At 29.4% G+C, this 24,183-nt stretch overlaps 3 protein-coding genes across 4 annotated transcripts; 2 read left to right on the top strand and 1 right to left on the bottom strand.

Moving 5' to 3' along the window:
• The first annotated feature begins 6,858 nt into the window (after nt 1–6,858).
• Nucleotides 6,859–10,392, top strand: LOC105145311 (nucleoside hydrolase). 2 transcript variants are annotated; one of them, XM_011054770.2, is made up of 6 exons: nt 6,866–7,204; nt 7,280–7,463; nt 7,540–7,656; nt 8,723–8,859; nt 9,007–9,336; nt 9,574–10,392. In XM_011054770.2, the coding sequence occupies exons 1-6, from the start codon at nt 6,971–6,973 to the stop codon at nt 9,586–9,588; spliced, it is 1,017 nt and encodes a 338-aa protein (XP_011053072.1). In that variant the 5' UTR covers nt 6,866–6,970; the 3' UTR covers nt 9,589–10,392. The 2 variants fall into 2 exon arrangements, with proteins under 2 accessions (XP_011053071.1, XP_011053072.1); XM_011054769.2 differs by lacking the exon at nt 9,574–10,392 and having other exon boundaries at nt 6,859–7,204; nt 9,007–9,392.
• Nucleotides 9,696–15,940, top strand: LOC105145312 (potassium/sodium hyperpolarization-activated cyclic nucleotide-gated channel 2). The gene is made up of 9 exons (XM_011054772.2): nt 9,696–9,743; nt 10,463–10,719; nt 10,829–11,044; nt 11,306–11,465; nt 11,559–11,692; nt 12,753–12,940; nt 13,301–13,506; nt 14,041–14,250; nt 14,808–15,940. Exons 1-9 carry the CDS (start codon nt 9,696–9,698, stop codon nt 15,099–15,101), a joined length of 1,713 nt encoding a protein of 570 aa, XP_011053074.2. The 3' UTR covers nt 15,102–15,940.
• LOC105145361 (uncharacterized) lies at nt 15,843–19,994 on the bottom strand. Its single transcript, XM_087415190.1, has 3 exons — nt 18,252–19,994; nt 17,148–17,624; nt 15,843–16,400 (listed from the first exon to the last, which is right to left on the bottom strand). Exons 1-3 carry the CDS (start codon nt 18,424–18,426, stop codon nt 15,985–15,987), a joined length of 1,068 nt encoding a protein of 355 aa, XP_087271316.1. The 5' UTR covers nt 18,427–19,994; the 3' UTR covers nt 15,843–15,984.
• Nucleotides 19,995–24,183: the final 4,189 nt, after the last annotated feature.

The following is a 24,183-nucleotide window of genomic DNA, read 5'->3' as shown; positions in this document are numbered from 1 at the left end:
AGGTTAGTGTAGTAAAATTTATAAACAAATATCTAGAGGTCGCGTCTGTTGCAACATATCACATGATCACACAAACGCAAATTTCAAATTTCAAATGGTTTCAAATCCGTTTGCCATTTTAAGCTGTTCTAAGCTGCTATTCGAGCTGTAGATCGGTCCTTTTCAACGATTTCATTTGAATGTTGTTCCATTTTTCTTCGGAAATTTTTTTCGAAGCACAACACGAGAATTATAATTGACGAAAGCATCGAAATTAAAGAGTCTTCCCTCTTTCCATGATAAGGTTATAAAAATTATTTAAGAATATTTCATAATATATTTAATAATGTCTATAATCTTTAATAATCTCTATATTTAATAATAATATTTGCCAATATATTAAAATATTTAATATTAATGTATACCGATATATTAAAATAATATTTATACGTTAATGATTTTGTGATTATATGTAATTATATATGTAAAAGTATACAATATATTTCACATAATATATAAATATATGATATAATATTTATATATTAAATTATATAATTTTATAAATTTCGTATTATAATAGTAACGCGCCCCCAGTAAAAAGTTTTTCATGCATGAATATGTATAAACATAATATGTATAAATATGTATAAACATACATAAATATTCAGAAACATATATAATTTTATATGAAATACATGCCATACATGCAGTTCATATATCCTTTTTTCTTTTGTAAAATTATTTTTTAGTATAATAGAAATAACAATAGTAATGTGAAAACATTAAAAATAATTAAAAGAATGATTTTCACACTATTTTACAAAACATCAAGTTTGAAGAAATATAAAAAAATTACTTATGAATAATTATATATAAAATTATGTAATTGTGTATAAGCAATTTTTTTTTAACATTTTTCCAAATTTGTTTTTTTCTAAAACTAACAATGCGAAAATTATTCCTTTAATTATTTTTTATGTTATATGATATATGGACATATTTTATATATGATTATACGTGTTCATGAATATTTATGTATGTTTATACATATTTATATATATTAATGTATGAAATATTTTTTGAATCTATATGCAAGTAGCACAGCAACGTTTGCAAAGCATTAAAAAAACGATTATAATAGCTTTTTTAGTGCTTTGTTAATGCTTTGTAAGCGCTGTGTGTTACTTGGATATACAGGATGTCTTACAATTCCTCTTAAGAACATATTCTTGAGGTAATTTGAGACAAAAATCCTAATACAAAAATGTCAAGGCTACAATAATTTTTGAATTATAATTGGTTAAAGACAGTGTAATTCAAAAATTATTATAGTTTCGATATTTTCATATTAGGATTTTTGTCTTAGAATGTTCAAAAAAATCCAAAAATAATAATAGAGGCTATAAAAGTAAAATGATTTTTAACTTATAAGCATTTAAACTTACAATTAACTTTTAGAGGGTCGGACTGCCCGTACAGCACAGAAATATTTCATTGCATGATTGCAACATTGCAAAAATATTGTGAAATATCGCTGCAATATCTCAGCAATAAAACTTAAAAATGTCCGTTTTAAAAATATTGATACGTAATGTCGCAGCAATATTATAATATATATATATATATATATATATATGCAATATTAGGTTTTGCGCACAGTGGAGGAATACTTGCAATATTATTGCAGAAGTATTGTAATAATGCAACAACATTACTGTAATATACAACGTTATTGCAATATTTATTATAAAATTTTGTACTATATAAATTTAAATATAAAAAATTAGAAGTAGGAGTTAAATGTAACATACAATGAATATAAATAAAATATGACTTTATAATTAATTATGTCTTTTATATTTTATAGGCGTGTTCCGATATACTGCCAGTACTTAAAATTTACAGTATACGTAACGTGAACTATAAATTTTCAGTACTAGCTGTGCGTATCGGAACACGGCTTATACGTCTTATATCTTATTATTGTGCATTATATTTAATCTTTACTTCTAATTGTTCTATAATTATTGGTACAATTCCTATAAATTATAAACATTGACTACATTTATACCTTATGCCTGTTTTCACTAATGTAGATTTACTTTAAACTCGGTTCAACTTACTCTTCGTCTTTTACTACTCTTCTAATCTTTAGAACTAGAAAAAGACGAAGATAAGTTGAATTGAGATTAAAATTAATCTATATTGATAGAAATAAACATTAATCAGATTTAATAATATTCGTAGTTAGAAACTAATCAGTCATTCCATTTTTCAGAGGAATAATTATGAGATTGGTCAATTTCATAACTACAGATGTTATGAAACCCGATTAAGTGTGCCGTGTAAACGTGATCATTAATTCCTATTCTTCCATTATGTTCAGGTTCTTATTTTAGTGGGTTATACACAAATCAATATATACAAGTCTTAACACTCAAAGTGAACTTTCTAGCAGAGGCACAAATCGACACAAGAGTCATTCTTGTCTTTGTTTCTTTTGAACAAGGAAATGACTTATGTCAATTTGTGTCTCTTGCTGAAAATATTTCAAAAATACTGCTGTAACATTGCTGAAGTAATATTGCAAAAAGAAGTCTTCGCAATATTTCTGCAACATTGTATTCCAATATACATTGAAATGTTGCTACAAGTTTCAGTACTGTACGGGTGTAATAAAAGAAGTCTGTATCATTTAAATCTGATTTGTTGATAGGACGTCATTTCCCAAGAGCATTCAACAAAAGTCGTCGATGATATTTGTGTTCATTACATTAATCCAGACATCGAACTCGATATTACTGTGCATTTTGCGATTATGCAATACTGCATTACGCATAACATCTTGTTTTGAAGATTTTCATACAATACAGACTTTGCTATAAATTCTAACATTTTCATAGGTGGAAAATGATAATTAGCAAAAAATAATATAAATAAAAAATAAACAAAAATGAAAAATAAATAAATAAATGAAAAAAAATAAAAATGTAAAAAAAAATTAAATGTAAAGAAAACGAAAAAAGGAACATACATAAATAATTTTCTATGTCTACGACAACGTCGATAGTCCTGGATTACACTAAATGTATGTAAATATTTATATGTTATTTCATTCGACTTATCTAGACTTATCTAGGTAAATAACACTATTTCTATATACAATTTCGATAATCTGATTTCAAAAACGTGTTCTGCGACATCAAAAACACTTAGAAACACTAAAAACAAAAAATTAAAATTTTCCACATTGGCCATCCCGTTGCGGAACCGAACTGGCCACTATAGTGGCCAGCGGAAAATTTGTCGACTCCTCATGACATAAACATTCAATATACATGAATTTTACATTAAAAAATTCAAAATTTCAAGGCAAAATGCCGGTAGAATTTTTGTCTCAAAATTACCTCAAGAATGTGTCCTTACGAGAAAATGCGGCAATTGTGAGACATCCTGTATATATATATATATATATATATATACATATTTAATACATTATAATTTATATTTAATATATATTATATATATTTTACTATTAATATATGTTAAATAAAGTATATTAATATTAATTATTATATGTAATATTATACATGATTGAATATTATATCTTCAAATATAATATGTACATGTATATTATTTTAATATTCTATATAAATATATAATTTAATATATGATTTAATAAAAAAATATATCAGTAATGAAAAATATAAAAAAGCCCATCAGAGCCTACATCAGCTCGAATGCGCAGAACATTCTTTATTTTTGTGTAAATGTAAAATGAATAACATAAACGTTTCGACCCTTCAATTCGGGTCCTTATCAATATACAATATAAATTGAAATTACATAGGTACACAAATTTCAAGTTGATGATTCCCGACAATTTACTTCGTTCTTCTTTATTCAAATGCCAAATTAGATAAAATAAAACCGAAGTCATATACATTGCATCATTAAGTAGAATCACATCGCTCATCAGATTGTCAGATTTGATGTAAGCGTTTTCTTATGACACTCGACATAAAGGTCTTGTAGAGATCTCTGACCGTCGACATCACAAGACCTTTACATCAAGTCGCGAGAAAACGCTTACATCAAATCTGATAGTGCCAAATTAGATAAAATAGAACCGGAATCATATACATTGCGTCACTAAGTAGAATCACATCGCTCATCAGATTGTCAGATCGATATACTGTATTTATTAATTCTCGAATCCAAGAGTTTGCTTTTGCAAATATTATAATAAAAGAATTCAAAAGCGCAATTACTTTGAATTTCTGGGTTCTGTTTAAATCTAATATCCGCTGGGGTATAATTAAATAATTCCTGCCTGTAAATTCTATTTAGTCAAATATACCGGCAGATTATTTAAACGCATTCAGAAGAATAATTTTTTCGAAACTACCAATTTTATTAGTGACAATTTAGAATAAAGAATATATATATATAAAATAGGACTCCTAATTATTGTAAAGAATATATGTATAAAATAGGACTCCTAATAATTGTAAAAATATAATACAGATTTAAGGGGGCTACTTTGGAGTCAGCGCGGTAAGAGGTGCACGCAATCTACACTTATATAATCATTAATAATATAATATGTATTAAAAGATGTTTGAACGTTTCGGCTATTGGTTTTAGCCATCTTCAGCAAATACATAATTAATACATTAACAAAGAATATTTTTTATCCAGTCGGAAAGTGAGAAAAGCACAAACAACGAAGTACAAAGAAGTTGCCTGTTCTTGGTAACAAGTGATTGCGTTCTAATAAAGTTATTAAGAGTTCAAATTACGTAAAGTCAACATTGAAATTGTACAAAGAAAGTGCTTACCTCAATCCCATATAACACTGCAGTTAAGTATATTACAATATTGAATAAATGAAAAAGATTTATATAAAATATGTTGTGAAACTTAAAAATCGTCATGATGTATCAAATGTTCTTATTCAATTGTTTCACGTCTAAGAATGTAATAAACAAGATGTTTTTAAGATAGATACTGAAAGGACATAGAACGATGTTGTCATTGTGTAAATTAAACAATTATTTAATTCATACCATCCCAGACTCCAATTCATTATAGAAAAAGGAGGAAACAAAATTAATTTTTTGGATGTCACTTTGATTATGGATGAAGGTTTTTTCTAAAAACTGATTGGTTTCAAAAACCCACTTTTTCTGAGAGATTTCTCAATTTCCACTCTCAACATCCGATATTTCAGAAGGACACAATTTTAAGTTTAGTTGACAGAATGTTTCTTCTTTCACATCCAGAATTTTATGAAAAAAATTTGACGTCTCATGAAAAAATTAAAATTTTAACAGACAATTATCCTACAAATTTTATCCTCAAGACAATAATTAATAAATTTAAACATTTAATTAAAAAAACGAATTTGTTGACTAACAAGAATAACTTAGAAAAAAATTCAAATGAAAAAAAGGTGGTTCTCTATTCATATGCAAGGCATTTCAGATAAATTAAAAAATGTAATTAATGGCGATGTACATAGAACGGCCTTTCTCAGTTTAAATAAATTAAATAAATTTGTAAAAGTTCATAAAGATCTGACATCCAAAGGACAAAGAAGAAACATCGTTTATAAAATAAACTGTAAGGATTGTGATGCATCCTACATGGATCAAATAAAAAGAAAATTAATTACAAGAAAACGTAAAATAATAATAACATAAAATAATATACGTAAAGATTTTAATTCTTATTCTGTTATCACTGAACACGCTTTGCATCACAGTCACAAAATTGATTGGGACGATACAGAAATTCTGGACAAAGAAAGATATTTTAACAAACAATTGATTTCAGAAATCATAAATATAAAATGCCAAACAAATGGTCTTAATCTTCAAAAAGACACAGATGGTTTAGATCGAACATATAATAACATTCTTAATAAATGTAAATAAATTTAGATTTAACTTACACAATGACAACATCGTTCTATGCCCTTTCAGTATCTGTCTTAAAATCTTGTTACATTCTTAGACATGAAACAGTTAAGAACATTCGATACATCTTGACGATTTTTAAGTTTCATCACATTTTATATAAATCTTTTTCATTTACTCAATATTATAATATACTTAACTGCAGTGTTATATATTATAGAATTGAGCACTTTCTTTGTACAATTTCAATGTTAATTTTACGTAATTTGAACTCTCAATAACTTTATTAGAACACAATCATTTATTAACCAAGAAGACAGACAATTTCTTTGTACGATGTTTGTGTTTTTCTCACTTTCCGACTGGATAGAAGATATTTTTTGTTAATGTATTAATTATATATTTACTGAAGATGACTAAAATCAATAACCGAAACATTCGAACTAACATCTTTTAATAGACATTATACTATTAATGATTATATAAGTGTAGATTGCGTACCTTTTACCGCGCTAACTCCAAAGTAATCCCCTTAAATCTGTTTAAATTAAACTTTATTAGTTTTATATAAAGACGATATTAGCCCAACAAAGTCGCAGTAACAAAATATATCAAATTATGATTGATTAAAAAGTGACTTTTAATAACTTTAATAAAATTTGCAACTATTGTGATTTTGTAGTTATAATGACTCATGCTTTCATAACTTGGAAATTATATATATCTCAGATACAATACTATGCAAAAAATTGATACGCAGACTTCTGATAGTCGTAAATTAGTTTGTAAATATTTAGAAATTACGTCCTAAAATTTTCAGATTTATCCTTTATTTTCTCTAAGAAAATATGATTGCAGTATATTGTATGATATTCGCCTTCTGCGAAAACGAGTCTGATAAGACTCAATGACCTTTATCTCTTCGTAGCAACAAATAAGACGCATAATCAACACACCAGTCTTATCAACTCGTCAATAAATACGGGAGTACATCTCGTCCATATTACACTTCAATCTGATAACATCGCAGATGCCTTACGTATATTTTGCTTTACGGTAAGAAATTAAGAATGCTTCCGACGAGAAAATCCGAAATAAATATGCACGAAGTGGAAGTCTCAAGAAACATTATTGTGGACTGCGATGCCGGTATCGATGACGCTTTGGCCTTAATCGTTCTCTTGGCAAGTCACACTACCAAGAGACTCAACATTAAGGCTATCACTTGTGTTAACGGCAACACTAAAGTGAGCAATGTGGTGAGAAATGTGTTCAGAACGCTGCACGTATGCGACTGCACAGATGTAAGTTATTGTATCATTCGTTTTTGTGTCCTTATAAAGAGTTTAAATAAGTATTAAATAAAGTTATTCCCATAGATACCTGTTTATCGAGGAGCGTATTCGTCTCTGTTGGACACTCCAAATGCCAAAGAAACAGCATCAGAATGTTATCACGGAAAAGATGGATTCGGAGATATATTCACCGATGATCCGGATACAAGTAAACTGCAAGAAGAGCATGCTGTGTGCGCTTTACACAGAATCACATCGGAGGAGCCAGGTATATAATTAATACAACCCTATTTGCTATTACATAACATAAACTATATGTTAACTTAATTGTTTTAATAATTAAGGTAACATCTCCGTGATTTGCTTGGGTCCTCTGACGAACATAGCGATGACTATAAAACTGTTTCCAGAGTTTGTGAACAACGTGAAAGAACTTTTTGTAATGGGTGGAAATTCAACTGGTAATATAATATATATATATATATATATATATATATATATATATATAAAATGATTCGCGTTAATCGAAAATTAGTTTACAATCTTGCTATCAATTCTATCATAAGCAACACGAGTTAATAAGGTTCGACAAGCTTGCATTTCTTGGTAAAAATTTATTTCTTATAATTTTTATACAAATTGAAACATTTTTCAGAAATACTTGGAAATATTCGGAAAGTTTACATCTTCTCTCAGAATTTTTCATATATAAATTCTGAAATATTCTGAGGTTTCTCATTCCATAATTAAAAAAAAATATTATATATTTAAAAATTTTTTAGATTTCATAACAATTTATCCGAAATTATACTTACAAAAAATCTTATGATATTTTATAATTAACATAATACATGGAAAATTCTAAGAAAAGATGTAGATTTTCTGAAAAGTGTTCCGATTCGTATAAGAAATACGAGAAAGTTATAAAATTATATAGAAATTCTGAAAAATTATGAAAAATTCTGAGACAAATTTTCATCAGGGTTGTTAAATTAATAGACCTTTTCAGAATTTACAATACAAAATAAGAGCAAAGTGTTTTTAGTTTACAAATGGCAATATGTACAATAAGGAGCAAAAATGAGCTTGTACTTCGCTATAATACATACATACATTGGTGTAGATGAGCGCGCCGCTCATTTTTGCTCCTCATTGTACATAAGTAAGAAATATATGTGTATTACAGACTGATACACACGACGTCCTGAACTCACAGGTGTATATCGTTTGGATACGTGGCAGTCAAAGTGTAAAAGTTACCTCTTTGCTCGTGATATTTTAAACAAACTAAAACATTAAATATAACTAAGTAGTTTGTGTTGCTATAGATTATAAAATTCATAAACAGATCATATAATAGATAAACCTGAAGAGAGGCGTCTGTAATCAGTAAGAACAGAAAATACCATCTATATAATGTCGAACGCATTCCATTGTGTAAATAAAAATATATAGATTGTAATAATATATAATAAGCATTTATTAATTTAATTTCGTTTATCTAAATTTTCGTAAATATATTCAAAGCACAGGGTAACATAACTGCCCAAGCGGAATTTAACTTCTACGCAGATCCGGAAAGCGTGCACATCGTACTCAACAGCATCAACAAACCTCTATGGCTGTTACCATGGGAATCCTGTTTAGAGGCCAGAATTACACATGTATATATAATTTTGTCCGCAATTTTTATTAGTTATTAAATAATCATCATAAAATAATTATATTGTCAATATAGCAATTAATTACGTTCAACTCAATCTCTATTATTAGCACAAAATAATAGTAGCTTCAGAAATAAATTTTTTCAGGAATGGCGAAGAGATGTACTAGGCAAAATAGACAAACCCTGCGTGCACATGATGAACAAAATTGAAGAGAGCAGACGCTCGCAAGCGAAAAAGTATTTTCCTTATTATACCGTGTGCGATGCTTTCCTAGCTGGAATTGTGTTGATACCTCGTATGGCCAAGAATGTTGTTCCGTGGCACGCGGACATCGAGTTGAACGGCAACAAAACTCGGGGCCAAGTTGTCCTCGATCATCTGTTGTCGGACAAACCGAATGTGAATTTGATACACAGTTTTGATTCGGAGATATTTAAGGAGATATTACTGAACGCAGTGAACACGTTTCGTTCGGTGATTACTGTTTTGTGATCATTAAATGTAGCCGTGAATAAAAGGATATAAACAAATATTATACTGTCTAATTTCTGATTTATTATTTAAATTATCAGGTTTTAGATTTATACATCATTAATATTTTTGTAAATTAATGTTTATTGTTATTAGTATCCATTATTAGAAATAGAATGAATTTTCTATAATTTTCACATATTTAAATGTATTATAATTTCTTTCTTTAAATTTAAATAGGGAAACGGAGAATAACGAAAGATTGTACAAAAGGACGGGACATTTCAAGGAAATAACAAAAGTCATATAGACGAGAAGAGACTAGAGAATTTATTTTTAAAGTCACAGTTAAGGGAAACAATATGGATTTAATGGCTTTTGTGCCCGATCTTACAAAGATACCAAATCAGGTATGCTATCATCATCTAGAAGAGATACCAAGAAGACAGAATTCTATTTTAATTTCACTCATTCAATGATATTGAATCGTATAAGCATTTAATTTAGTAAATTTATCTGAGTATTAAATTAATTTTAAAAAATATATATATGTTATAATATATCGATTAATATATTATTTTTCCAAAAAAAAGTAAAAAAATTGCAATCTCTTTGCCACATTAATTAAGTATAAGGATTTTTATTCGTTTTTTAAGCTCTCTATTTCGTGTATATTTTATTATACAGGGTGTCCTGAAATTTTTTTCAAGCGCTCTTGTGTAGAGCGAAACTGAGTCAAAAAATCCTCTATCATTTTGCAATTTTATCTGATTATTAAAGAAAAATAAATTCACGAAAGTATATAAATATTTTGATAAAGTTATTTAAAATAAGATAATATACATAACTCTTCGGGTGCGATATGCTATGTATTGTTTCTTTGAAGACATATGATATACATGATAAAAAATATAATTGTAAAGGAATTATATGGATTTGTAATTTTATATGAACTAAAATTAAAAAAAAAGAATATTTTAATAATATTTAAGAATATTTTAAGCAATCCTTCAATATTTTGTAACAATCTGTGAATAATAAAACGAATTTAAAGAAACGCAGTAATATGCACTTTAATTTGTCTCAAGTTGGAATTTTGTTATTGTAACAATAAAAATAATAATCAATATTAAAGCAAGATTTCCTACGTGAGCCGTGCTTGGAACACATTTGTGAAGTGCCGCCGAAAGAGGATTCATTGATGAGAATGATTCCCGGAACTTCTCGTTGGTCACAACTACGACGTTGGTTCCTTGGTACTCGGATAGTGTCACGAAAGCATCCATTCGTGCAATACTTCCTGAAGAGCACCCAGGCGGCCGATTATGAGATTAGTCGACACCTCAAGTCCCATCCCAACATGATCCATCCTTTCAGTAATTTCAGGTCAGCCAGAGATTTTTCCATAAAATTATAAGCGGAATTAAATAACAAAATTGGCTAAGTCTGTTCCAATTGTAAAACGAAAAGTACTGAACCGACAAAATTTATATAGAATATTTTGGGAATCTGCGATGACGCTATTTATTATAGTGGCTTTAATGATCACTCCTGTCTTTCTCGCATTTTATTTCGACGAACCTGAGAAATGGTATCTTTTCAACCTTGCGATCGACAGCGTATTTATATGCGACATTGTGATCTGGTTTTTCACCGGTCATTATGATTGTCAAACGCAACTAATAATTTTGAATCCAAGGATCGTAGCAAGGTACGAATGCAGAGCATTTAGCCTTAATCATTAAGATCAGTCTATGATAAAAAAACTTATTTTTTTCTATGTTTTCCATATTTATAAATAAAATCCATATTAAATAATATAGAATCCATATTTTTAAAAATTTATTACACATTATTGTAATTTCTTATAGCTTTATGATTCCTTTAATCTCTATTCTTTTCAAAATGCGGAATTAAGAATTTGTTTGGAAAGGTGAATTTTTTAATGATTTACAAGATAATAAAAATATAGCAAATATCTGCGGGGTTTCTTCGTCATAAATGTGTTGCCAGTGCTACCCTTGGAATTTTTCATCGTGCTTTTCAAATCAATGTGGTACTTGGCGGCATTGAACTTTCTGAAGATACTTTGGATGGGAACGGTCATCAAATACTCTCGCCAACTTTATTATGTTAGGATTTACACGATTGTTCTTCTTTGTCTTTATTGTACGACGCATCGATTGAGATCTTACTCACTCAAACATTAAACATGAAAATTACAGGTTTACGAATTTAATTTCCTTCTATACAAGATAGCGGAGATTAGCGTCATCATCATCATATGCATGCACTGGGCTGCTTGTCTGGAGTATTATTTGCCGCTGGCGGTCGCCAAGATGGTTGGACAAAATGATGCGTTAGTAATCAACAAAATCTACGCATTGTACCTCGAATGAAAAATTTAAATCTATTAATCACTTACGTATATAGCAACAAGCGTATTTTAAGGAGATTTTCTCCGAGAAATTGAGTTTCTACAGTTTTTTTTTTAAATTTGGATATTATGTTTAAAATAATTTTATCTATACGTGGTTAAAGTTTCAAAGACCCTAGCGGTGTCGTAAAATATTCATCTTCAAAGTTTTAACACGTTTCAGCTTTTAACATGTAAACTCATACACCAAACCTTATGAAGTTTTAATACTTTATGGCGAAAATCTACAGATTTAAAAAAAAAATAAATATGTAATGTAGAAATATTATTTTTAACGATTAACTTTCTAATGCGATTATAGCCAGAGAAATATCTTAAGTGAGTATACATATAAAAGCATCTGTAATTTCTTTTCTTTTTTTTCTTTGTGTTGTTTTCTCTCTTTATCTCATTGTCTATTTTAGCTTTCATATAGCACACTTTATCAAAGAACGTTCTGGAGATATTCTGAGAATATTTCTAGTACGCTCTTCGACAATGGGATGTTCCTTGGAAGTTTATGCTATATGGACTTCTATTTTTTTAAATTGTTTTTTGTTTATATAACAATTTTAATGTATTGAAGGCATCCCAGTAGGATAAGTCTGTCAAAAATAAATTTTGTCAAATACTTGTTACAAATATTGATAAAAAGACACCAAATTTAAACAAATTCTTTTATATTCTGTTATAATAATGTCAATAAATTGATGGCAGATAAATAACAAAATCTACTGACGTAAGAATAAATAGTCGAAAAAATTATTCAAAATTTATTGACCTAACAGTAAATTGATAGTAAGAATCGATCAAAACCGACTAAAGCTTAAATTTGCAAGGTTTTTATTTTCCAATTTTTTGTGTGATTATATATTCACTACTCAGGCTTTGGAAACAAATGAATTTATTATTAATTTATTTACTGGGATGTTTTTTTCTCTACGATAATTATATAAAATTCATGGCCAACCGAAAAGTAATAAAAATATTAAAAAATTTGTAGATCATGGATACGATCGCCTTACATGCTGAAAAGGAAAACAAAATTCCAGATTTACCTAACGTGTGTTAACAGAGCTATTATTGCCTTAACTACATCCACGCATTATTTGGATGTCAGAGCCCCAGAGGATATTATATATAATATGATTCTCTCCGTCCTCGGATTGCTTGGATTTATTTATATGCTGGGTACGTTCGTCCTGTTTAATTAGATTAATTAAGAAAATTTCTTTATTAAAATTAATTAATTTGAACAAAAGATTGTAATTTAACAAAATACTGGACATATTTGGATATATAGAAACAAGCTCTGAAATATTTATTTTTATCTTTATGCTGTATAACTTCGTAAATTTTTTATTCTCTTTTAGATAATCTTCAGTGACGTAAAGCTTCTTATAATACATCTGTATTAAATTTCTGAAATCATGTCTCTTCTATTTTAATTTTCACAATTCTTCTGTCGTTATTAGTTTATTTAGCTTAAGATTAAGTTTTGTGATTTCATTAATCAATAAAAAGTGTTTTTTTTTCTCAAAACGACCACAGCGCAAATCTTGCAGTTAATGATGACGATTCATTCCACTCGTAAGAGACATTCACAATTAATTGAGCAGTTGCAACAGTACATGTCGTACAAGGAATTGCCGCATTCCTTGCAGCGGCGATTGCTATTTTATTACAATTACCGCAACAAAAAGGGATTCGAGAGAAACAAGATTATTATCAACCACGCATCGCCCTACTTGCGAGAAGTACAGTGTCTTAAAAAATTTCATAAAGAATATACAAAAGTATATTTTTACGAAAACGTTTTCATTCTGATCGATATTCGTTAATTCTTTTCATAAAAAAGATAGACTTCACAAAAGTGATAAAAATGATGCGCTATAAGATTGTTCTGAAGTTATATGTTACCGTAATGAAATTTCTTTTAGAATATAATTTTCAAAATTTATTTTGTAAATTTTGAAATTTTTTAGAATTTCTGTTTTATAACTTTTTAAAAAATTTCTCAAATTTTTTGGAATACGTATTGGAACACTTGTCGAAGTAATGATTGTAGAAAGTCTACATCTTTTTTAGAATTCTTTTTATTTTTAAATTTTGAAATATTTAAAAATTTCTCATTTTTTATAGTTTTCTAGAAAAAAATTATAAAATTTGAAAAAGCTTATAAAATATATTTTTTCTTTGTAAATTGAAAATATGACAAATTTTGAAAAATATTATATTAGGAGATTTTTTTCATTAGAATTCTTTATAGAATTGATCCTTTATCGTTTCAGAAGCTTCTTCTGCACAATTATCGCCGATTGCTGAATGATGTGGATCTGTTCAAAAATTTGACGGAGATAATGATAGCACAATTTGTCGGTGCCATACGCTCCGAGATTTTTATGGCAGACGATGTGTTAGTTAGAGCTGGTGCGCGCGGTGATGCTTTGTACTTCATCGCCTACGGCACCGTAGTCGTCTATAACAATGTAGAGAAAGAGGTAAAAGATTTAGGAATCCGCCTTGGATTTGTCCTCACATTGTCGGTCGTCGCAGCATATGACTTTGCATTAAAGTCTTGATAGATTTAAACACTAATCTCCATCGACGAAGTTCAATGCATAAACATCAAGAAGTAACATCAATGTCATAATTTCACACTCAACAATGGATGCTTTCCATTTGATGACACAAGTCGACACAAGTGTCGTTCTATCCTTCTTGACATTCAGAGAATAGTCGACTTGTATCGACTTGTATCATCAAATAATGAAAACCATCCAAATATAATGTAATATAACACACATTAACTTACATTAGTTCATCTTTACTTCCTTCAATAAAGAATGTATGATGTATTTAAGTCAACTATGTTATATTAGACTTAAATATATATATATATATATATATATATATTCTCCAACAAAAGAAATAAAAGCAACCAAATTAATTTAATCAAATAAATAATTCTTTTTAGTGTAATAATTACATTGTTGAAACTATAACATTAATGTTATGTTACTTGGAGATCAGTTGAATCATTCCTGTGTTTTTACAGATCTGTCACTTGGAAGATGGGGCGTACTTCGGCGAGTTGGCTCTGCTGATGGAAGAAGAGCATTGGATCGCGAGCGTCATCGCCGTGGAAATTTGCGAGGTCCACATATTGTCGCGTACCGACTTTCAAAACTCCCTGAAGTCGTATCCCAATTTCCTAGCGTATTTGCAAAATATCATACTCGCGCGTGTGGAGCAGACGTCGTTACTCGAGAAAGCTCGCGAGCCGGACTCGCCGATGACGATGACCGGAAATATCAATATCAGCAGTATAAAAAGAAAGAAGAAAGCTTAAGGCGAATGTTGTGAAAATGTATAAGATATATTTTTACTTTCTGTTTTATTCTTTATTTATTTTAGTTTTTTTATTATTATCTTAATTCTGCGTTCATTTTTTTATAACTTTTCAATAATTTCATATTTTATTATACTATATAATTATATTATATAACGGCAACATTTTATTGAGCTACGGAAAACAGAGAAACACAGAAAAATGTTTTTTTTTTCTGATTTTGATAAGCTTTTAATGTTATAAATCTAGATAAAATAAGGAATATTTTTTTATACATGTCCATACACATTTCTTTTGTAAAAAGTAGAATAGATGAAAAATAATTTTTTAATAAACAAAAGTTAAATGTGTTAAGAGTACTTATAATAATAATAAAAACATCTAAAATTTTTGTTATAAACGAAAAATTAATTAAAAATATTTTTGTATACCATTATTATATTTTTAAAATTATTTAATTTAAAGAATTGTTTCATATCTTTTCTAGTTTTGACGAAAAAAACTAACCGATTGGATGTTTCACTCTTTAAAAATATAGCAAAATATTAAAATATAAATATACTAAGGATTATGGTTTGAATTACGACATATTAAAAGCGTATCAAAATCGGAGGAAGATTTTTTCCTATGTTTATTTTCCTTTTAAGGATTAATCATTTATTTAACAATGAAAACCTCAATGAAATATTATAAAATTCTCTTACTATTATAACGGATCAATAATCAATAATAATTGGAATTAGTTCTTTAACAGACAATGAACCTCGAAAAAGATTCATTGCATAAAACTGTATTTAATTTAGACCAATAAAACTAATTAGGCTAATTCGACCATAGAACAGATCTCATATTATCTCTCTTATTAGACTCATCCTCGGCCTGATTAGAAGCGGCGAGCCTTTCGTTTTTGCGGGTTCCTGTATGACTGCTGGTACACGGACATGAGGCGCCAGTGTTCGGGGTAGTCGGCATCCCGGCAGCCATTCATCACGCTGAACGGCGGCGCCAGAGTGTCGATGCAGAAAGTGCGCCTCGCGAAGGGAGTCCTCGGCCGCGGCACTGTCATCTTCATCGGCGGTAATCCGTTTCTGCGCGTGACGTCGTCGCCTACCGTCGACTCGCGCTTTTCCTCGAGACCGAGCGCGAAACCCACCGCGGACCGGATCAGTCTCGGATCCTTTCTTCGCCGCTCGAGTTCTGCTTCCATTCCGCCTCGGCAAGCCGTGCACTTACGCTCGGTGATGCGCGGCACGGAATTCGACCTCAACGGCTTCTCGCGACGCCGTTCGCCACAGAGTTCTGCGATCGAATTTGTTATTAATTGTTTATTTAATTTCTCGCTTACGCGGCGTTTAACATGCTTCTCTACAAATAATATATTATATAAATGTATAATTAAGCAAATAATACTATATAGCATAAATTACTATAAACAAAAATTAAGTAAATAATATATAATATATTTAAATAAACAATATATTATATAATATAAATTACGTAAATATATTACAAATTATACAGTATAAAATATTAATAATTTTCTATTAAAAATACATAGAAATATGTTATTTATAAATACAATAATTAATGTATAGTGTATCAGGAAACACAATAATTTCGCGAATGTAAATTTCTGACATTGAAAAGGATTGAATTAAGATCGAAACGTTTGGAGTATAAGAGATTAAATAAAGGAAAATACTTCACATCGAGATCCAGTGCATGGCTTACAAAGGCATTAATTGATCAAATAATTAATGGTTATATAATATATTGGTAATTTAATTTATGAATAATATGTGAGATTAATAATTAATAATATATAATTCTCAATGATTAATAATAGTTTTATACAAAGTTATAATTAAATTACATATAATAATAAAACGACAGAAAATGAAGTATATATTGTAAATAACATAAATTTCTAAAGAATAAGTTATTAATTAAGCGAATCGACTAACCGCATTCGAACATTCCTTGTCCTAAACTACTCTATACGTCCGATCGATTATCCTTTCTTTCCCGTGCTATGTTATTCCTCACCGTTGTAGGAACGATTATAGCAGCCTCGATTCCTATCTTTTTCCGCCTCGTCCTGTCTTGCACAATCGCACTTGTTTTTCTCCTCGATACGAGACAGAAGCTCGCGATTCTTCGGCACCCGAGTGTGCTGGATCATGGCAAAGATCGCCGGGGCTGAGCCACCCTCGGAACCGTCGATGTGCGTCGCTCTACGAGGCTCATATACCGGGTCTATTGGCGTCTCCCAGCAGATCGCCAGATCCATCCGAGTCTCCGGCTTCTTGCAGCCGAGCGCGGGTTCAAAGCGATTCTCTACCCTCGTTGCGAGATTCGCTCGATCCTGATTCCACTTCGCGTCCCGTCTGTAACTGGCCAAACAAGCGCGACATCCTTTCCTGAAGATGGAATCGTCTACTCGATCCGGAAGTGGCTGGTGCTGCAGATTCTCCGCGTGCAATCTTTTCGCCAAAACGAATTTGTCGATGCAGGCGGCGATCTCTGGAGCAAAAGAATTCTTTTGTGTTAGAAAATTATAAATTAGAGCTTATATGAATGATTATTAAGTAATTTATTAATATATGCCGTTCACTGTAATATTTATTTTTATAAAAATAAATATTACAGTAAAAGCCCCTTCTATGTACAATTTTAACATAATAATAACATAATAATTAAACAATATATTAAAGTAATAAAATTGATGAGGAATATATTTTAATCAAAAAAATTACAATGATTGATAAGATTTATATTTTTCAATATCTGAATGATATATTTTACTCTGTAAAGTACAGAAACAAATTGCAAATAATTTAAATAGGTTTTCAAAAATAAAGTCTTTGATTTCTGAAATTTGTAGATAATAAAACTTTTTGACCTTATATTCTTTTTCAATATCTCAAAATACTTCATTTAGATATTAAGATAGAAACTTTGTAACATGGTTTAATTAATAATGTTAAATAATTATTTACATATATTTATTTTTAATTTATGAATTAATTTTTAAATGATAATTCTAAGCATTGTTGTAGATACAAAGAAACCTTGGGCCTCGATGTTACGTCAAATCTTCTTCGATGGTCCTTCAAGAGAAAAAAAGGAAAGAAGAAAAAATTATCATACCATTCCTCCGTTCTTCTTCCTCGAAGGCCCGGGACTTGAGACATTCAGGCGAGTGTCTTTTCGGAGAGAAGGTTGTCCGCTTTTCCAAGACATGCTGGGATCGATAATGATCGTCATTCTTATAACGGACGATCGATTTAGCGCGACAGCGAGCACAATGTCCGCGCGATTCCATATTCGCTCAACGGCCGACTACTTTATTTGCAGCTTACTTATCGCTTTACATAACGGACACGCGATTCATTATTAATGAGCAATTAAGAGGAACGAAAACGCATCTCCGAGGGACATCTTTCGAAGAAGCTCGGAGGGAACCGCCGCTGCTGCTTGCCGTTCTCCATTTTTGACCAAATTCGGAGAATGTCTGAGTATCACCATAGGAATGTCTCGATCGTGAAATACTTTCCTCCCACTCTCTCTCTCTCTCTCTCTCTCAACGCCGGTTTCCCTGGCGACATGATAATTCGATAGCGAACTCGCTACTTACAAATGCTTACGCTTGCATATCTATTGTAACCCATATTATTATTGTTATTATTATATCCTACTCTAATGTTTCGGTCTTGTCTCTACGAGAAGACTAGATAGAAGACTATCTTGATCTCGAACTCGGTCTCTGCCTAATTTCGAATTTCTTGATATCATCTCGATTGATCACATCTCAGTCTCAAAAGTGTAGTTGGTCTTGAATCGAAAATTTTTTTACGAATTATATTTTTACTACGGACAAATAAATTTCCATAAGCATTTGTTATTCGCCGAAATACTCGAGGTTCGGCTCGGTAATCTGGGTATCGATTATATAACTTTTTTTCTAGAGCGGAAAAGTGAAAATTTTTATGTATGTATGTATGAACATGTACACACGTACATTCAATAAATTTTCACTTTTCACGTTTCCGCCCTAAGGAAAAAGTTGCATGACCCTAGGCGCACCTTAAAATAACTGATGATGATTCGCGGACTTCTTCGTTTAGTAGATTAATAGAAGGCTTGATGACTGGCCCAGATTTTTAGTACGTGCGTGCGTGCGTGCGCGTTCCGCATAATGCTGACATTAAAAAACGCCATTTTTATTGGCGTTGACTTATGGGCAAAACTTGGCCACAGTCCTATACAGCACACTAACGTTGAATCTTCATCAATATCTTAGCTTCAATCTTTAAGATGTTCTCGAAGATGTTTTAGAATAGTTAATTACGCATATATTGTACGACACTGAAGGTCGAATAGCCTGATAAGGGTTGAAACGTTTGTATATTACATGTATTAGATTTCGATTAATTTTAATTATTAACAACTATCATCCGACTCGTAGCTTTGTATTAGAATTTTTTAATTATTAGGTGCGCAACTAAGTTCTCGCTGTTATTTTAATGGCATTTTACAAGTTGAATGTAAACGTGAGCGTTTCAAACCGATATGGATTCGTTATCTGACCTGTATCTTCCTATACTCTAATCGCTATTCTCTTCCTAATATTTCCTAAATATCCCCTCCTTTATTTTTTCCCTATCACTTGTTTTCACTCTCTTACCTCTACTGTCACATGGTATCAGATTAGATTTTTTTGTCTTTATTAATGAGATGAGTTCTGGATCTCAAGATATCTCAATTTTTCTGCATTTAAATGTTACTCTTAAATATTGCACTACCAGTTAAGAGATACTTTTTATTTATTATATTTTTTTATTATACTTTTGATTGTTTAATTTGTATTTTTAACCGTTCGTTCCTGTATTTAATTTTTAATCTTTTTATAAACTTTTTATCTTAAAATATTTTATATATATATATATATATATATATATATACAAATTTTAATTTTATTCATGTGTTTTTATAATCGTTTTATCATTAGACATATAATTTTCTATTTTATTTAATAACCGTATCATCATAATATTTTGTGTATGAATTGAGAAATTTTTATAGCTTGTGACTTATATTTATTTTTGTAAATTATTTATACAATCTTTTAAATTATGTAAATTATGTTTTTAGATAATATTCAGAGTTGATTCATTTGTTAGTTTGAAAGTGCAATTCAGAACCGTTGCTACGTTTTTAAGGATCACTTTATAGGATAGCTATTTGATGATCATTATGCGCTGTAACGTATATGTTCACGTTCTTATCCGAATATATTATTTCATTATTTATTTTTTCGCGTTTATATTAAATAATGCTCACAATCATCCATAACGAAATTGTACATACACTACGAATTTATATATTTATTATTACAATTACCGGCTAAATCTTATCATATGTATTGGCAAGTTATTGTTTATCAAATAAATCGTTGATTTCAAATTGTATTAATTTCAACATTGAGAATGGCCCAATTGGAATCCAAACGTTTATTATAATAAACTTTTGTTTCATAATAACTCAGTATTAAGACCTTGCTTGGCTCGTAGCCCTATACTTATTATTAATTTTACATATCATTAAAGTTAATATTATTTATTTAATTTGGTATCCGAATGGAATTTAATTTGGCGCTAATTGTTGATATCAAATCTTTTTTACGAATGATACATAAAATTTTGAGGATTTTAACTTGATGTCAATTTTATTGATATCAAATTTTTTTATGAATGATACATATCATTAGATTTAAATAAATTACAGTACCATTTGTTTATTGTTTATATACAAAGGACCGGTTTATCAATTCGATTAATTAAATAGGTGATTAATTGTCAACTGTAAGTGATCAATTCTACTGAACAGTAAACACGAAAAGAAAATAAACAATTTTTGTTGCTTGCTTTTTCTGTAAAAGTAATAGTATTTGAATAAAAAAATTATTGAAGATCAATTTTTGGCAATTTTTTACAATTAACACCTTGTTAACTATTGCGAAAATTGCAAAATAGTAGAGAATTTTTCTTCTCAGTTTAATCCATTCTACCTCTATGCGAAAAATTTACTATGATTTTCCAAACATCCCATATATCATTAAATAAAATATTAAATAGCAAACAACACACTCAAATATATATATATATATATACATTCGCATGATAGTTCAAGTTTAAGAAAAATGAGAAAATAAGTGTAATTAAATGCTAAAATGTACCTCAAAAACATTTTGAAATAAAAATGCGTTATAATAAATGCTGGCTATTGAGTATATTAGCGTCATGATGTAACAACAAGCTACTGAATAAATAATTTCATAAGTAGTCATTAGAATATATAATAGCGGAGATATTAAGGAAAGTCACAATATATACATACATTGGCCATAACACCTTCTTCTCTAATGTTAAATAATTATTAATTTATATTTAACATTTTTAATTAATTCATTCATTTTTTAATAATAATTTTAAGAGAGTATTGCTTTAGGTACAAAGAAATCTTGAGCCTGCCAATGTTATATTGGATTCTCCTCGGTGATCCAAAAAGAAAAGAAAACAAGAAGAAAAAATTACCATACCATTCCTCCGTTCTTCTTCCTCGAAGGTCCAGGATTTGTAACATTCAAGCAAGTAACTTTTCAGAGAGAAGGTTATCCACTTTTCCGAGATGTACTGAAATTAATGATCAGGAATCATTGTTCTTATAACGGACGATTGATTTCGCGCAACAATGAGCATAATGCTCGCGTGATTCCATATCATTCGTTAATCGACTACTTTATCTGCCGCTTACTCGTCGCTTTACCTAACGGACACGCAATTCATTATTAATGAGCAATTAGAAGGAACGAAGACGCATCTCCAAAGCACATCTTCCAACGAGAGAAGCTCGAAGGAAAGTTTGACGCGAATCGTCGCTGCTGCTTATCGCCGTTCTCCATTTTTAGCCAAATCTGGAAAACCTGAGTACCACCATAAGAATCTCTCGATCGCGAAATACTTTCTTCCCACTCTTTCTTAACCGGTTTCCCTAGCGACATGATAATTCGATAGCGAACACGCTACAGTTATTAGAGCAAATGCTTACGTTTGCATATCTTATACTTATTGTAATTTATATTATTATTGCCATTATTATCCTACTCCAGTAAATAGCAATTAACAATAATATTACATCGATGTTATAATTTCCTACTTAATTGTTATATATATAACACGTGTTACATATTGCATTTATATTGTTGAGTGAAATTTATATTATTAATATAATATTAGAGTTAATGTTTACTGGGTACTATTATCTCATAATCGGGATTTAGGGATAATTCGATAGCAAACTTGCTATGATAAATAATTACGCTTTCATATTTATTCATATTTATATTATTATACATCATTATTATTGTTTCATTCGTAATTAAAATATAAATTAATAGAATGGCTCAATTGAAATAAATCAAATATAGGTAATAACAAGCGCTACGAGCCAATTAAAATTAATAATATTTAAAACATTAAATATATATTAATAATATATATTAACATATTAATACATGTTTTAAATATTATTAACATACTAATAATATTTAATACATTAAAATTAAATAATATTTAAAATATTAATAATATTTAAGTTTAATATTTAAAGATTAATAAAAAGTACAACGTTTCGACACCGATCCGATCATTCTCAATGTTAGAATAATAATGTTAGAATAAATGTCGGATTCTCTATTACAAAAATAGAGTTCTGTAATAAAGTAGATTTTTAAAAATGTAGATACGTATCAAATGCTTATATCATCCTTCTTTGTTACGAACATATGATCTATTGAGATATTAAAAGTAAGACGTTGAAATCGCTCAATATAATCATGATCGCATTTTTCTTCAATGAAAAGTAATGTATTTGAAAAAAAGTTGTCGCAGAAACCAGTCGTTAAGTTACGAATACAATTAATAAATAATTAGTGTATAAAAAAAACCACTAACAATAATTAAAAGTAGACGAACTTTATAATTTTGTATTTTAATGTGCACTGATTTATTGATTTGTTCATTTTTAATCTGCAATTGATATTAATATTAACATAAGTCTAATGATTTTTTAATGCATTATACGTTTAAAAAAGTTGTTTCTTCTGTTCGTTTACTTTTGATTATTGTTAGTGATTTCTTTTATACAGTGTAATTATTTATTAATTGTATTCGTTACTTAACAACTGATTTCTTTGAAAATTTTCTTTTAAATAAATTGCTTTTCATTGAAGAAAAATGCGAGTATCATGAACGTCCCGATTATCTTGAGCGATTTTAACGTTTCACTTTTAATATCTCAATAGAATATATTCGTAACAAAGAAGGAAGACATAAAGCATTTGATACGTATCTACATTTTAAAAAATCTTTATAACGTACAGAACACTATTTTTGTAATATAAGAATCCAACATTTATTGTAATTATTTTTCTAACATTGAGAATGACCCGATCAGCGTCGAAAACGTTTGTATTTTTTACTAATCTAATTTTATTAAATGTAATTAATTTTAATTGGCTCGTAGCCTTTGTTATTAATTTAATTTGTATTTAATTTAATTCATGATTATTATATCTTCCTACTCTACTCCAGTAAACATCAATTAACAGTGAATTGAATAGGAAATTATAACATTATACAGCATTATCATAATTTCTTACTTAATTGTTACGTAAAATATGCGTTACATCACATTTATATTAAGTGAGAAATTTATATACATATAGATATATCATGTAATTATTGTTAGTTGGTGTTCACCGCGTACTATTAATTATCTCATAATCAACATTTGCGAGAGCAACTGAAAGAAGGTCGTGTAGATGACTTAATTCAGAGTTTCTGTCAGTTTTATTCTATCGGGTCCATACGCGTATTCGAAATCGTCAATTTCCCGCAGTAATGTACGCGCGCGTCAATTTACGTCATGTAAATGTAACGCGGAAAGTCCGAGGAACCTCGGGAAACACCCGATGACGCTTTCTCAAAATTATATTCTAGATCGGCGGGACAGATGCAAA

The sequence above is a fragment of the Acromyrmex echinatior genome, chromosome 17 (assembly GCF_024713525.1).
Source record: "Acromyrmex echinatior isolate Ae372 chromosome 17, ASM2471352v2, whole genome shotgun sequence".
Classification (NCBI taxonomy): Eukaryota; Metazoa; Arthropoda; class Insecta; order Hymenoptera; family Formicidae; genus Acromyrmex; species Acromyrmex echinatior.
Note: the sequence above shows the minus strand (reverse complement) of the source record. Positions and strands in the feature narration are given on the sequence as shown.